Genomic DNA, 15503 nt, shown 5'->3' on the forward strand with positions numbered 1-15503 from the left:
TGTGCTACTGCTAGTTGGTTTTACTGTATATTTTGGCAACATTCTAGCTGTATGGAAGCTTGATTATATTTTAAGAAAAGTGAGATAGAAGATTAAATAAACATGGACGCAACACCACATGCTGGTTGCTACTGAAGGCATAAAATAGATGGCTCTCCATCATCAGCGAGGAACAGCAAGCTAGCACTATGCTGATAATGAACAAAATAGCACAGTGATCCATAAACTGTGCTCCATGGACGGCTTTCAGGTGGTCTGTGAAATGGCACCCAAAATAAAGTGGTAAATTAAGGCCTTTCCAGAGCAAACAATGACAAATACTTTTACTAGCTAGTGACTGCGCAGTGATAGAGTCATGAATGTTCTGTCACTGAAATTCTGTCAGGCAAGAAGTTACAACTCAAAGTTTTTCTCCACCCCCAACGTACAGCTTCACTTCAAAGAAATTGTGTCACAACCCAGAAGACTTTCAGGAAGTTTTCTACATTATGTATGCAATTACGGTGGTCTTCAAAGGATAGTCTCATCTATTATAATAGCACTGTTAAGAATTACTACTACACAGCATTTGAGGGCTGATGCAAACATTTTCAGAGCAGTGCAAGGGGTGTTCCTATAAGGCTGAATGCTGGCTGCATCTGCATCATACCTCGGGTTACGAATGCTGCGGGTTGCACGTTTTTGGGTTGTGGACCACACCGAACCTGGAAGTACCAGAACGGGTTACTTCTGGGTTTCGGTGCTCGCTCATGCACGGAAGCGCAAAATGACATCACGCACATGCACAGAAGCGCCAAATTGCATCATGCGCGTGCGCAGACGCGGGTTGCGAACGCTGCAGGTTGTGAACGTGCCTCCCGCATGGATCATCTTCACAACCCGAGGTATGACTGTATATGCAGTAATCATGTGGCTCATGCAACTGGGGAAAAAACCAGGAATTGACTGCAGTTTGCATGTCAATCACTCATTTGACCGTTTAATCATAAATTTGTCCAAAGGTCTGAACTGGCATTGGGGAGGTAGAATCAAGCTCTACTGTGGAGACAGCTGCCACTTCAAATGATTTGAACTTTACATTTTAAACTTTACATCTTAAATGAACCTCCACCACGTGCTGTTAGGTGAGCAGTGGTCCATAGAAAGGGTTAAACAAAAATCCACAAAACTGCACACAGGTACGTGAATTATCCAATTCCATATACAAGCTGCGAGACATATTTGTGCAACTGCACTCAGGAGACATGGCTTGGGGGATCCATGACAGCTGAGCATGCTGAACCAACCCAAAGTCCTAAACAGATTACTGGAGGTTTGGTTTGGGCCGACGAGAAATGGCATCCTGGGACTGTTCAGGGGGTGGAATAGAGGGAGACAGACTGGTTCACCATCACTTGCTACCTAAATGATTTTGGGGGAAGAAGTGAGGATTTGGCTCCCCCTCTAACCATCAGGTTATTGTGGGATGTGAGGCAAATGTCCTTCATGCTCTTTTCCTCCCATTCAAGAATTCTTTGATGGCTCCCACTCATTAGTAAGTCTTTTTACTCCTAACGAGTTCAGCAAGTGCTTCCACAAATTTTCCTAACTGGAGATGTGTAAGAGCAAAGAGAGATGTTTGCAAGCTCAATTATCTCAATATTATTAATTTTTATTTTATTTTATTTTATGTTTAATACCACCCTATACTCGTAGGTCTCAGGGTGGTTCACAAGATAAGATCACTATATAAAAACACAAAATACATAATAAAAATTAAAACCACCATCACCACAATCCAATAATCCCCCGCAACACATTTCAAAAGTGTATAGGATGTCAATCAGCCAAAGGTCTGGTTAAAGAGGAACATTTTTATCTGGTGCAAAAAATGTACAATGAAGGCACCAGCCTAACCTCCCTAGGGAGAACATTCTGCAAATGGGGGGGTCACTGCAGAAAAGGCCTCTTCTTGTGTTGCCATCCTCCAGACCTCTCGTGAATAGCAAGTTGACACACATAGAATCATAGAGTTGGAAGAGACCACAAGGGCCATCGAGTCCAACCCCCTGCCAAGCAGGAAACACCATCAGAGCACTCCTGACATATGGTTGTCAAGGCTCTGCTTAAAGACCTCCAAAGAAGGAGACTCCACCACACTCCTTGGCAGCAAATTCCACTGTCGAACAGCTCTTACTGTCAGGAAGTTCTTCCTAATGTTTAGGTGGAATCTTTTTTCTTGTAGTTTGGAACCATTGCTCCGTGTCCGCTTCTCACCCAGCACTTCCCTAAGTTTTATGACACTGGCAAGGATGACATTCTCTAACTTGTGCCTGGAGCTTACAAAACTACTTACCATTGCTATATCTAAAAGAAAGATTTGCAGAAAGAAAGAGGTGGCACTGCTAGCAGCCTGGTTTGGAGCACCTCCAATGCCATAGCACAATTTGCTGCACACCGAAAGCTTGTCTTCATTGCTGAGCTGAAAAGGTGAAAAGACAGGCCAGGTTCAAGTACAGAAACAGTGGCGATCAAATTTCAAAAAGTTATGAATAGATTCCAACTGCTTGCTTGCGCTCTCTGTCTCTCAACAGAATGTATCTGCTCTCCTAAAAAATAATTGACAGAGAAACAATAGGCCTGAATCACTTTTAATCAGGAGCCCACAAATATGGTTGCCATGGCGATCAACTGTGCACTGCAGCTCCTAGCCATAAGAAGGAATTTGTCTGCCCTTTTTTGTTTGTAAAGAAAATGTTTAAAATAAATTTGCCAGACCAGACTCTCCTACTGTCACTAATCTCGCCACACTCATGGCATTTTTTTTAAAAAAAATAATAATAAAATAATACAGTGGTACCTCGGGTTATTTTTTTTTTTTTTTACCTCGGGTTACAGGACGCAGGTGGCGCTGTGGGTTAAAGCCTCAGCGCCTAGGGCTTGCCGATCGAAAGGTCGGCGGTTCGAATCCCTGCGGCGGGGTGCGCTCCCGCTGCTCGGTCCCAGCGCCTGCCAACCTAGCAGTTCGAAAGCACCTCCGGGTGCAAGTAGATAAATAGGGACCGCTTACCAGCGGGAAGGTAAACGGCGTTTCCGTGTGTGGCTCTGGCTCTGGCCAGAGCAGCGATGTCACGCTGGCCACGTGACCCGGAAGTGTCTCCGGACAGCGCTGGCCCCCGGCCTCTTAAGTGAGATGGGCGCACAACCCCAGAGTCTGTCAAGACTGGCCCGTACGGGCAGGGGTACCTTTACCTTTACCTTTACCTTGGGTTACATACGCTTCAGGTTACATACGCTTCAGGTTACAGATTCCGCTAACCCAGAAATAGTACCTCGGGTTAAGAACTTTGCTTCAGGATCAGAACAGAAATCGTGCTCTAGCGGCGCGGCAGCAGCAGGAGGCCCCATTAGCTAAAGTGGTGCTTCAGGTTAAGAACAGTTTCAGGTTAAGAACGGACCTCCGGAACGAATTACGGTAAGTACTTAACCCAAGGTACCACTGTAGTGGCAATTGCAAGCCCTAATGCATATATTTAGTTTGTGTATTTTTGAAACATTGTTAACAAGGAACTATACATAGACGGGGTTATTTTCAGCTACTGATTTCAAAATCTGCCAGTCAAATAAATATCCACCCAGTCCCATGTTGTTGCTGTTTCATTATCAGAAAGGACCAGGACTGAACCAGCAGAAGTTTGAAAAGAATGAAAAAGAACTACAAAACATGGGACTCAGAGATAAAGCTACAGGCTGGCTTCATCAATGAGAAATGAGCACTGGAAATTTTGACAAACTCTCTGAAATTATCTTGTGAGCATTATTTGGTTTCATGCTTTCCAGCCTTCTAAAATCCAACCATTTTCCATTCTCTTTGCATGTACAGTACTTGTTGGAATCCACAGAATTTCCAGTGTTCCATTCCTTCCTTGTCTTTATTTATCTATTTTATTGTTCTAAGGAACAAACTGGCTTATTGATGGATTAACTAAGTGGTTCTCAAACTTTTTTCTCTGGGCCACCCTTTTAGATTAAAAATTTGCTTGCAGTTTTTTTATTGATAAGAAATAAATTGGGAAACAACTAGGAATGTCCTCAGTATCACATGATGCTCTTGATGCATTCAGTAATACTGCATGGCACACAACACTCCTAGAATTGTACTATTTCAGGGACAACGCTTTTCCAGGTACTAGACCTAGCATTCAGTGCTGCTAAATAAATATTGAAGCACACCTGCTGTATCCAGCTCCTTCCGTCTCTGAACAGTGAAAACAGGAGGGAGTAATAGGCAACAGGACACAGTGGGAAGGACCATTGGTGGCGTGGAGAAAACATACTAGCCAAGAGAAATGTTGTCGGGGGAGGAGAAATAATTATATCTGAGTTAGTTTTACTGTCGTACCTTGGATTTAAAATGCCTTGGCTCCCGAACAAATCGGCTCCCGCACAATCGAAACCCAGAAGTGAGTGTTCTGGTTTTCAAAGGATTTTCGGAAGCCGAATGTCCGGAACGGCTTCCAATCGGCTGCAGAATACTTCTGCAGCCAATTGGAAGCCGTGCAATGGTTTTTGAATGGTTCTGGAAGTCAAATGGACTCCCAGAACGCATTCTGTTTGAGAAGCAAGGTACAACTGTAATTTGCTTTAAGGATTATTTTGAATCAAAAGGTGGGGTAAAGTTAATAAATAAATAATATTTTTTTTGCAAGAAAACAATTGAATACAATATCTTTTGAAAAAATTGTACATTTTGCAAGGAGCGAAGCTTTTTATATTAAGTTGTTTGTTCAATATTCGCTTCATTTGGAAGTAACCAGAACATATTTTAGGCTGCAGTCTGATGCACATTTATCTGTCCCAATAAACTCAGTGAGGCTTATTCTGAGTAAAATGTACAGGATCGCACTGTACGCAAAGTACAGGTTTTGTACTGTTGTACTGCAAGACTTTTTCCTCACACTCTCTCACCTACTCATTGAATGAAAGCAAGACATTTAAAAGCCACTCGCTCTACTTGCCCCACATTCTTCTTCTTCTTCTTCTTCTTCTTCTTCTTCTTCTTCTTCTTCTTCTCATTTACTTTTCACTAAGTTTGCAGGGGTTTGGATTATGGGTGTGTGGTGGTTTATCACAGAAGAATGGGAAATTCTGGAGATGCATATTGTTTGCATTGCAATGTTAAACCAAAAAATCAAATAAGGTTTACATTTTTAAAACAGGCACCTATCTATAATATTTTGCAATTAATTTAATTTACAGAATGCAGTATTTTAAATTCAACTGGAGTTTCACGCCGTGTGATCTTTTTGTTTTGTTCATTCTTATTCTTAAAACTTCTCTTTATACTCAGAAAAACCTTACGCAGCCTTCACAATAGGTTAGCTACCACTTCATAAATCAGTTGGTTCACATTAATGGTAAAAAAAGGCTTCCCCACTGCTGCTCTTTCTTTACATGTTTTGAGTGAGAAGAAAAACTAGATTATTATTATATTATTATTATTACCCTTTATCCATAAATGTCAGAGTAGTTCAAAGCATTTTGAATACCCAGCAAGAAAGTCAATAACTTCTGCTGGCTTAATTTAACCTTGAAGTTGTGATCTTCAGAATGACATGTGAAGCTATGTTTTTGTGAAGAAAGAGATGTGGGAAATTTTATTATTATTATTAACCTTCATCCGTAGATGTCAGAGCGGTTCAGAGCATTTTGAATACCCAACCAAAAAGTCAATTACTTCTGTCTTCATTTAAGCTTGAGGTTGTGATCTTCAGAATGACACATGAAGCTACATTTTTGTGAAGAAAGAGACGTGGGAACTATATTATTATTATTGTTGTTGTTGTTCGCAACCTTCATCCGTAGATGTCAGAGCGGTTCAGAGCATATTGAATACCCAACCAAAAAGTCAATTACTTCTTCTGGCTTAATTTAAGCTTGAGGTCTGAAGGACACATGAAGCTACATTTTTGTGAAGAAAGAGATGCGGGGAATTACTATTACTGTATTATTATTATTATTATTATTATTATTAGGCCCGCCTTTCTCCCTGACGGGACTCCAGGCGGCTTACGGATTAAACAAAAACAAGTCTTGCCACCGGGTTAACTTAATTAAAAGCACTTGATGGTGAGACTTCGCGGTGTTCCCTGCCTCGACGTGGTGTTTTTTTTTCCCCCGAGGGACGGACGGAGCCGGGACGCCGCTCCGTGTGGAAGAAGGGAATTTTCTGGACTCACCTGTTCGTCGCTAGCCCCCTCCAGCCTCGGCTCGGGCAGCAGCGTGCCGCTAATTCTCGCGCCGGCGGCCATCGCGGCGGCGGCAACGGCAGCCCTTCGACAGCGGAGCGCCGCGGGCGCTGGTTCGCCCAGGGGCGGGGCCGCCCGCCCGCCCGGCGCTCTAGCCTCCCTTCGTCCGGGCGGGCAGGGAGAGAAGCGGCCCACGGGGTGGCCCCTCGCCGCTTAACATCGACCTAGAAGAACCGCCGCCCTGGCCAAGTTGGCTTCTCCGCGGCCCGTGAGGCGCGCGTCCCTTTCCCGCCCCCTCCAGTTCCTCAGAGCCCACCCGGTGCTCAAAAAAAAAAAAAAAAGCCTCTGTGTAACTCAGTCTGCAACCCCTAAGTGCTCCTTGCCTCCGTGAACCGCCCTGAGACTTCCGGGGTATAGGGAGGTATATAAGTTCAATAAATAAATATGAAACCCATTGAATGCTGTGGGTTCTGCGCCCAACGTCCGAATGGAGTTTAGACGCCTCTGCGTGTTTTCTACACGGATGAACTGCCTCAACTCGGTTCCTCTGGTGTGGACTTGGGTCACATCCGTTGGATTCCTTTATTTTCTTGTATATAATTTTATTAAGTTTTCTGTTTTACGGTTTAAAATAATCATTTGACATCCTTAAAATATCAGTGGCTTCCCTTCTTCTTTCTCCATGGTTCATTTTACATATCATAAATCCCAGCGTGTTTTACAAAAACTATGCCATTATTGCATCCATCAAAACTTGTTTATTTTTTTTTTTTTATAATAATTTTTATTATTTTTCCACACAGATAATAAACAGCAATATAACACAATATAGCTTCATACTCATCGGTTCATAACCTTTTTTCTTTGACTTCCCCATACCTCCCCATCCCTGCATCCTTGTTTAATAATTCTTTAGCAACCCTTAAGTCCATTGTCTTAATTCCTTTTCGTAAGTATTTCTTAAGTTTTTTTTTTTGTTTACTGCTGCAATTCTTTACTTCTTACCCCCTGACATCTTAACATTCCTCAATTTTACAATTATTTTTAAGATATATTTTGAAATTCTTCCAGTCCTCTTCCACTGTCTCTTTCCCCTGGTCCCGGATTCTGCCCGTCATCTCGGCCAGTCCCATAAAATCAATCACCTTTGTTTGCCATTCTTCCAGAGTAGGTAATTCTTGCGTCTTCCAATACTTTGCCAGTAGAATTCTTGCTGCTGTAGTGGCATACATAAAGAAAGTCCTATCCTTTCTTAGCACCACTTGGCCCACCATACCCAAAAGGAAAGCCTCTGGTTTCTTAGGAAAAGTCCACTTAAGAACCTTCTTAATTTCATTATAGATCATTTCCCAGAAAGCTTTAACCTTTGGGCAGGTCCACCAAAGGTGGTAGAAAGTGCCTTCAGTCTCATTACATTTCCAACACTTATTATTAGGCAAATGATAAATCTTTGCTAGCTTGACTGGGGTCATGTACCACCGGTAGATCATTTTCATAATATTTTCTTTTAAAGCATTACATGCAGTAAATTTAATACCGGTGGTCCATAATTGTTCCCAGTCAGCAAACATGATATCATGACCTATATCTTGTGCCCATTTGATCATAGCTGATTTCACCGTTTCATCCTGTGTATTCCATTTTAACAGCAAGTTATACATTCTTGATAAATTCTTAGTATTGGGTTCCAACAATTCTGTTTCTAATTTTGACTTCTCTTTCTGAAATCCTATTTTCCTGTCCTGTTTAAACGTCTCATTTATCTGATAGTAATGCAACCAATCTCGAACCTTAGGTTTTAGTTTCTCATAACTCTGAAGTTTCACCCTTTCACCATCGTATTCTATAATCTCATGATATTTTGGCCATTTAGAATCCTGGTGTTTTTTCCTGCACAGCTGCAGTTCCTGATATAGAGGCCCTTTTCTTGTGAGATTGTTTTGCTTTCTGCCTTGTTACTATCTCTTCTGTAGGGGCACTCATATCCTCAAGGTCGTTTTCACAGAGTTGATTCCCAAGTGGAAAATCCCACTGTTACTTTTTCAAGTGCAACAGTTTCAGATAGAGCCCTCTAGAGGGAGCATTCAATTGTATCCAAATGGCAGAGATAGAAGAAAACAAAGAAGCAAGGGAGTATAACAGTAGCCAAAAGTTTCCAATGTCCAAATTGTAATGTCTCTATTTTTCTATGTGGCCAAAATGCAGCAAAGTACATCTAAGGTCCGATAACTTTTTTGCAAACAAGTCCCCACTTCTCAAAGTTTGACAGTCCACGTCCCGGTGTCTTGTTTGGGCAGCCCGACCCCAGGGGATTTGGCAATGGAAGGTCTTAATTTTCCATTAATTTTCCAGCAGATTAACAACGTTCCAATCCCTTCCCCCCTTCTCCTGCCAATCTGGGGGGAGGTTTTAAGTCCGATGTCAGTTTGACAGCTTAAAAAAATTAGAAAGGTTCCCTTTAAGTGCAGCTTGATTTTCGTTGCTTTATTCCTTCTGCAGTTCCGGGGAGGCAGACTTCCTTAATTTTTGCCTTTCCCGTTTTCAGCCAATTTTTTTTTTTTTTAAAAGTCCCGTTACTTTTCCAATCTTACTCACGGGTGTTGTGGTCAAATTCCAATTGCAGGAAGGAATCGGCGCTCTCCGCTCATGGCGACGCGGCTTCACTCCGCTAGCTGGGTGACGACTCTCAGCACCGCGCTTACCCCGATGCCGCTCAGAAGCCTTTAAAAAGGCTCCCTCACAGTACCGGGGGGCGCAAAGGGTGCCCACCGAATCTCCTTTGTTCACAGGCTCCGCGCCTGTGATTTTAGGGGTCCCCCGCTTGCCGTAGCGGGTAAGACCCGAACTAACGGAGCAGTCCTGCCTCGGAGCTCGAGGCTCGGACCGCCATTAAGCGCTGGCGCCGACCGGAAGTCCATCAAAACTTGTTTACACTGTTGAATTTATCTTAATGCTGCCAGCGTTTTCAGCTGCCAACACATTTCCCACATATTCAATAAACGTTTTCCAATCTTCCTTAAACATGTTTTCTTCATGTTCTCTTATTCTATATGTTAAGTCTGCGAGTCGTGCCTATTCTGTCAACTTAAATTGCCATTCTTCAGTTGGGACCTCGCTCGCTTTCCATCCGTTGGCTTCCTTTAAACCTTTTCTCTCTCAAACAATTCTGAACTGCAAGGGCCCACATTTATATTGTTGTATAAAACCCCTGAGCTTTGTGTTTACAACAGAAACTTAAGGAGCCTGAGCATGGCGTTCAAACAGAATCGCCTATCCTCCAAGACAAGGCATCTTCCAGGGTTACATCTCTCCTCTCATTTTGCCCTCACAACAAGCCTGCAAAGTAGGCTAGTCCAAAAGGACAGTCTTCAGATCATCCAATAAGCTTCATGGCTGAGGTCAGAGGGTTTTGGACATGGGCCTGTGCTGTCTCTCTCCAGGAATCTCATAAACGCTATATACCAGGGATGCCAGGGACGCAGGTGGCGCTGTGGGTTAAAGCCTCAAGCGCCTAGGGCTTGCCGATCGAAAGGTCGGCGGTTCGAATCCCTGCAGCAGGGTGCGCTCCCGCTGCTCGGTCCCAGCGCCTGCCAACCTAGCAGTTCGAAAGCACCTCCGGGTGCAAGTAGATAAATAGGGACCGCTTACCAGCGGGAAGGTAAACGGCGTTTCCGTGTGCGGCTCTGGCTCGCCAGAGCAGCGATGTCACGCTGGCCACGTGACCCGGAAGTGTCTCCGGACAGCGCTGGCCCCTGGCCTCTTAAGTGAGATGGGTGCACAACCCCAGAGTCTGTCAAGACTGGCCCGTACGGGCAGGGGTACCTTTACCTTTACCTTTACCTTTACCAGGGATGCCAAGTTTTTGCATTGGAAAAGATTCAGCCCATTTTTTATAGCGCTGTGCCGTTAAGTTACCGTCAGAAACTCCTGAACCTCCCCAGCAGCACATATCAGATTTTACCACGGCAAAAAAGACTGATACTGATGGACTGGAAGAATAAAAATGAGGTTCCCTTGTACGACTGAACTGAAGACTTATACAAACTCCCAAGATATGAACGACTTGCATATAAATGCAGACTTGCCATGGACAAATTCAACAACATTTGGAATCCATTCTTACAAATACTGTAATAAGTTAAGATCTGGTTAAGTACAGTAACAATTGTAGAGTTTGGGGTCCCCCCCCTTTACTTTCCCTTCTACACGGGTGCTCTTTCTTTTTCTCTCTTTTATTTACATCTCACCATGTTTAGTGCATATATAATTATGTACTTTTAACTTTCAATAAAGATGTCTGGTAATTTTTCTCTCTTTTATTTACATCTCACCATGTTTAGTGCATATATAATTATGTACTTTTAACTTTCAATAAAGATGTCTGGTAATTTTTTATTTTGTTTAAAGACGTATCAAATTTTAAGCCATGTGTGAATTACAAGGACAAAATATAGCCAAAGACAATTCAGGCTTGAAACAGTGCTTTTAATAGTATTCATTCCACCACCCCCTCAGAAAAAACCAACTACCCTACAACTTTTATAAATACAAATAGTTCTACAAATAGCCCCCTATTAATATTGTGCCTCATCTTTCCAGTTCGGTACTGTGCTGAAAATATGTTTCAAAGTAAAATCTTCGTATTGTGCTTAAAATCATAACAAATGAAGAGTTTAAACTGCATCCAGTCCAAAAATTGCAGCTGCAACCTAAGCACACACCAGCTCCTTTTGAGAAGCTTCCTTCCGTCATTGCATGCATAGTGATTGCGCTGTGAGTCCTGCGTCTGTAGAATCCCATTTTTCAGTCTTCAACTCTCTGGATATCACAGTTCTCTCTGGCTGCAAGCCTCTACACGCTTACCTGGGAGCAAGTCCCATTGAACTAACTTTGGAAACAACATGTATGAGAGAGCACTGCACATCGCTATTTCTATGGTGATCTGAACAAATGGGTCTGTGAACGGGTTTCGGCTAACCATGGTTGACACAACTAACCACAGTTGCCTTCAAAATTGAAAGGTGGTAGGAAAGTAACGCCTACAGGATTGTGTTTGCCTGCTTTTCAGCTCAGCAAGTTAAAGCAATCCTTATGTCTCCTACCACTTTTTAAGAACTGTAACAGGAAGGTTATTGCCTATGCCAAGTCATTTTCCAGCAATTTTAAGAAATGCACTAATTAATTTGCTTTATCATCTAAAATTGAATGCCCAGCTTCTTGAAACAACACTGCTCATCTCTTATTACCAGGCCATTTTGACTTTGTTGCATATTACGATATTAAGGCACTAAGTTCAAACAAGTATTATAACACTGGAACACTACGAAACAGATACCTGTATGTGTGATTTTCAACATACTGTATATAAAGTTGATGTTGTTACTGGATTGGGTGTCCTACAGTTCAACGCATAGCTACGTAAAGGTATGCATATTAATTAACGTCAACAATTTGGTATCAATACATAACTTTTTTTCAGGGGAAAATACCATCTGGTTCTTTTAATACTTCAAAAAAGCAAATCCTTCTCGCATGAAGAAAAAACAATATTAGCAGGCACTTGCTTTCTGTGGATCTACGGTAAACAAGATACAACAATCAGTTGCTTTGAGAAGTATATACGGCATTCCGTGTAGCAAACAACAGAGAACACTATCCAGATTTTCTAATCACTAAAGCAATTAGTAGATTGGATAATTCTATATATTGTTCCATGCTTCACTAACAAAATATGCTGTTTCTATGAACAGTACAAGTGCATCATAATAAACATACAAGAAGATTGAATATATAACTTTGTGCATGTGTGTTTGTATGTGTGTATACACACAAACATACATACTATACACAAACATACATACTATATATCAGGAGGGCCCACGAACACACTTGCAAACATCCTGGGCATCACACACTCTGCAGCTTATACTATCGGCTACAATAGAATACTTCTTTCAAGCCTAATTTCAGTGGGAGAGGGTAAGGGGAGAAGAACTGAAGGGCTCCATGGGTACTTGTGTACCCACCGCACTGGCAAATATAAATGTGTACACACACATGCCAGCATTTATTTATTTTAGTGGTTTCGTGCAAATTTAGGTGAGCTTTTGTAATGAAAAACGAATGTCTCTGCGTGCATAAAGGGCTGATTAACACAAGACAAAATATTCCACATGGAAGAAGGAAAGTGTGTAAGTCTTGTGCGAGGTTCCATCAGGTATAATGAACAGACATGTCTATTTTACTGAGAGAGTGTTCAGATTGGAAGTCCCCATTAACGCACTCCAGTAAAACACATTTCCATTTTTATACAAAGAAGGTACCGTAACTGAGAAACTGTCAGAAATACGATTTCTCCTATTCGTTCTTTGATTTTCTTTCAAAAGTGCAGACAAATACAGTCTAAAATACAGTTTAAAAGAAAATGACAAATACAGTTTAAAAGAAAATGAGGACTTTCAAAGAGAGATTTGTCTTAGAGACGGTGTTGACAAATAACACCATTATGTCCATTAGTTACGGTTCTGTTATGTTTAATCTTTTTTTTTTTTTTTAAACATTATTGGGGTATGTGTTTAAATAAATAAATAAATAAAAAATAAAAATAAAAACCAGTTTAATGTTCCAAGAGGCTTTCAAACCTGAAGGCAATATAAACCTACATTCATGGCATTTAGAGCATTCCAGGTTAGCTTTCCTGAAATGAGCTAAAAATTTAAGTACTCATCTCCCTGTGCAAACTCCATGTTGGCTACGGTAATCAGATCAAACCCTGTTCTATTTCCTTATTACAGAAAAAATGACTAAGAGCAGAGTTTAGTCAGCTGAATAATCTGGAATGACTCACTTAGTGAAGTCAGAAAATGTGCATTCCTGATAATGTTCTGGTTTTAGTAAAAATGGTATACAAATATCTCAAATAATATTATAATACAATAATAATAATAATAATAATAATAATAATAATAATAATAATAATACCAGATATTTGGAGTCGGGGAAGGGAGATCCTTTGAGGCTAAGGCATGGTTAAATTACAGGGTGACCTTGTGAATGCATCCTGAAGTTTGGAGTACTAAACTGCAGTGTCAGGTGAAAATTAAAACATCTCTTCTTGCATGCACAACAGAACTTCTCCTGCCTTTCCTACCCCTCTATCCGCCACCAACATCTGCTGTGAAACCTCTTCTACACAGCTGGATTCAGCAGAACATGAACAATTGGGACAATTACACAGGTCATTCTCCTCACTCTTATTTAGAGTTTTTATAAGCCACTGGGAAAGACATCTGCAATTGGCCCTTGCATACGTTGCTATTGTGATGTGGAGTCTGGTTACATCATTTTCGAAATGCATGAATCTGTTCTGAGCTATGGCTTAACAAAACTGCACTCTTTTTCTCCAGCAAACAGAGGACTTCCCTGTCAATTCCTCTGCTCAGTGGTATCAGCGTGAGGCAGTTGACTACTGCACTAGGCTCCTTCTCTTGGTCATCAGGCAGAAGCCATTTTTGACCAAGTCAGGATGACACCACAGCTGTAAGAAAACTTCCACTGCAGCTGACAATAAATCATCAATCCAACAGTATTAACATCAGCAGAACTTTAACAGGTGAAAAATACAGTACAGTATATAGGCCTTCATGGATCTAAAACAGAGTTGCATGGAGAACAAAAAAATAAAATAACTGCACCCAACAGTCATGAGGGGGAACTGTATGTCTGAAGAACCCTTTGACAGGTGGACTGCCCCACCAAGAATGGCAACTCACAGATAAGGCTGTTTCCCATCCTCTAGTAGTATCTGTGTGCGACAGTCTTAACAACCAGGATGCAGATAAGCAGCGCCCCCAATATGCGATTGCCACCTGTTTCTGACAAACATTCCTATAACTAGAAGATGAGAACTAACGTCCTTGTTGTTCAGTGCCCTTCCTGCCACAGAGTGGGATGGGGATAAAAGCTGCTATTTTTGGAAATCAGGCAAATTCATCTTATAAAGATACATAAGCCTAAAAAACCCCGAAAACATCTTAAAACTCTCCTCTGCTTCTGAATACGCCTGGTTGTATCTGCACTGTGGGCGGGCAAGTGAAGGTGAAGTTGAAGGTGAAGAAGAAGAAGAAGAAGAGGAGGAGGAGGAGGAGGAGGAGGAGGAGGAGGAGGAGGAATTTGGATTTGATATCCCGCTTTATCACTACCTGAAGGAGTCTCAAAGCGGCTAACATTCTCCTTTCCCTTCCTCCCCCACAACAAACACTCTGCGAGGTGAGTGAGGCTGAGAGACTTCAGAGAAGTGTGACTGGCCCAAAGTCACCCAGCAGCTGCATGTGGAGGAGCGGAGGAGCGAACCCGGTTCCCCAGATTACGAGTCTATCGCTCTTAACCACTGTGGGAGTCATACAGCTAAGGCAGAGGCTTGTAAAAACTGCAGGGGCCCCCTGACATTCCTCTGGGCAATGATTCCCTTATACGGAGAGGGGAGTGTCAAGCCTTGACCGGATGAGGTAACAGGAGACTTTGAAAAACGGCCATGCGGCTGGGAGAACAAAGGAGTTAATAAAAAGTTGCCGGAGAAGAAAGGCTGGAAGGAGCTGCTCTCCAGCATTATGAAAATACTCGCTGCCTCATTGTGTCTTTTTTCTATGCTATGCTAAGCACCACTTGACTGGCTGGCTCCAACAAACCACTACACCACACTGGCTCTGGTGAGACGCCATGGCTTGACTAGGACTAACATGGCTCTTTGTTTCCCAGACCTGTCTTCTTCAATGACCATTCCACCAGGTCATGAAGCAGCTGTGAAGAATTAATACCTGAATTTCTCTCTATCTCCTTAGCATAGGGGAGAGGTTTTCAACCTTTTTGAGTCCGCAGCTCCCTTGACCAACTACATTCTTTCTGCGGCACCCCTGTGGGGCTCAGTGAGGTCACCCCTTGCCTGTGGAGCTGCCAGCCTCTCACCCTTTTTTGAACACCTTCCTTTGTGGAGGGTTCCCTCAGCCTCCTCTCCCCTCGGGAGTCCTCTGGGCAGCCGCTGCTGTCACCCCTGGTCTCTGAGCTGCCCCTCCCGCCCCAAAGAGAGGTGCCCCTTCACACTGACCCATGGGACTTGTTTGTCCCCCTTGCTTGCTTACTCCGAGGCCACTTAAGCTCCTGGCAACCAGCACCCCCTGGACCAGCCCCAGAGGCAACATTTGCCTGGGGAGTTTGTAGCCAGGGCTGCTGCAACAAACAGCTGTGCAAGACTTTGGGTGGCAGAGATGTGAGAGGGCA

At 42.6% G+C, this 15503-nt stretch overlaps 1 protein-coding gene across 5 annotated transcripts in view; it reads right to left on the bottom strand.

Moving 5' to 3' along the window:
• The window catches only part of MFSD2B (MFSD2 lysolipid transporter B, sphingolipid), a 28857-nt gene extending 21914 nt beyond the window's left edge, over nt 1–6943 (bottom strand). The window contains exons 1-2 of one of the 5 annotated variants that reach the window (XM_079969913.1): nt 6219–6943; nt 2336–2461 (exon numbers count right to left, since the gene is read on the bottom strand). In XM_079969913.1, coding sequence (XP_079826039.1) covers nt 2336–2461; nt 6219–6290 — 198 coding nt within the window. In that variant the 5' untranslated portion in view covers nt 6291–6943. Of the gene's footprint in view, nt 1–2335; nt 2462–4947; nt 5150–5484; nt 5598–5653; nt 5752–5832; nt 5854–6218 lie in introns of those variants that run through there. The other 4 variants (XM_079969915.1, XM_079969914.1, XM_079969917.1 and 1 more) reach the window with 4 other exon arrangements.
• Between the last annotated feature and the right edge of the window lie 8560 nt (nt 6944–15503).

Source organism: Podarcis cretensis (assembly GCF_951804945.1).
Source record: "Podarcis cretensis genome assembly, chromosome: 3".
NCBI lineage: Eukaryota > Metazoa > Chordata > Lepidosauria > Squamata > Lacertidae > Podarcis > Podarcis cretensis.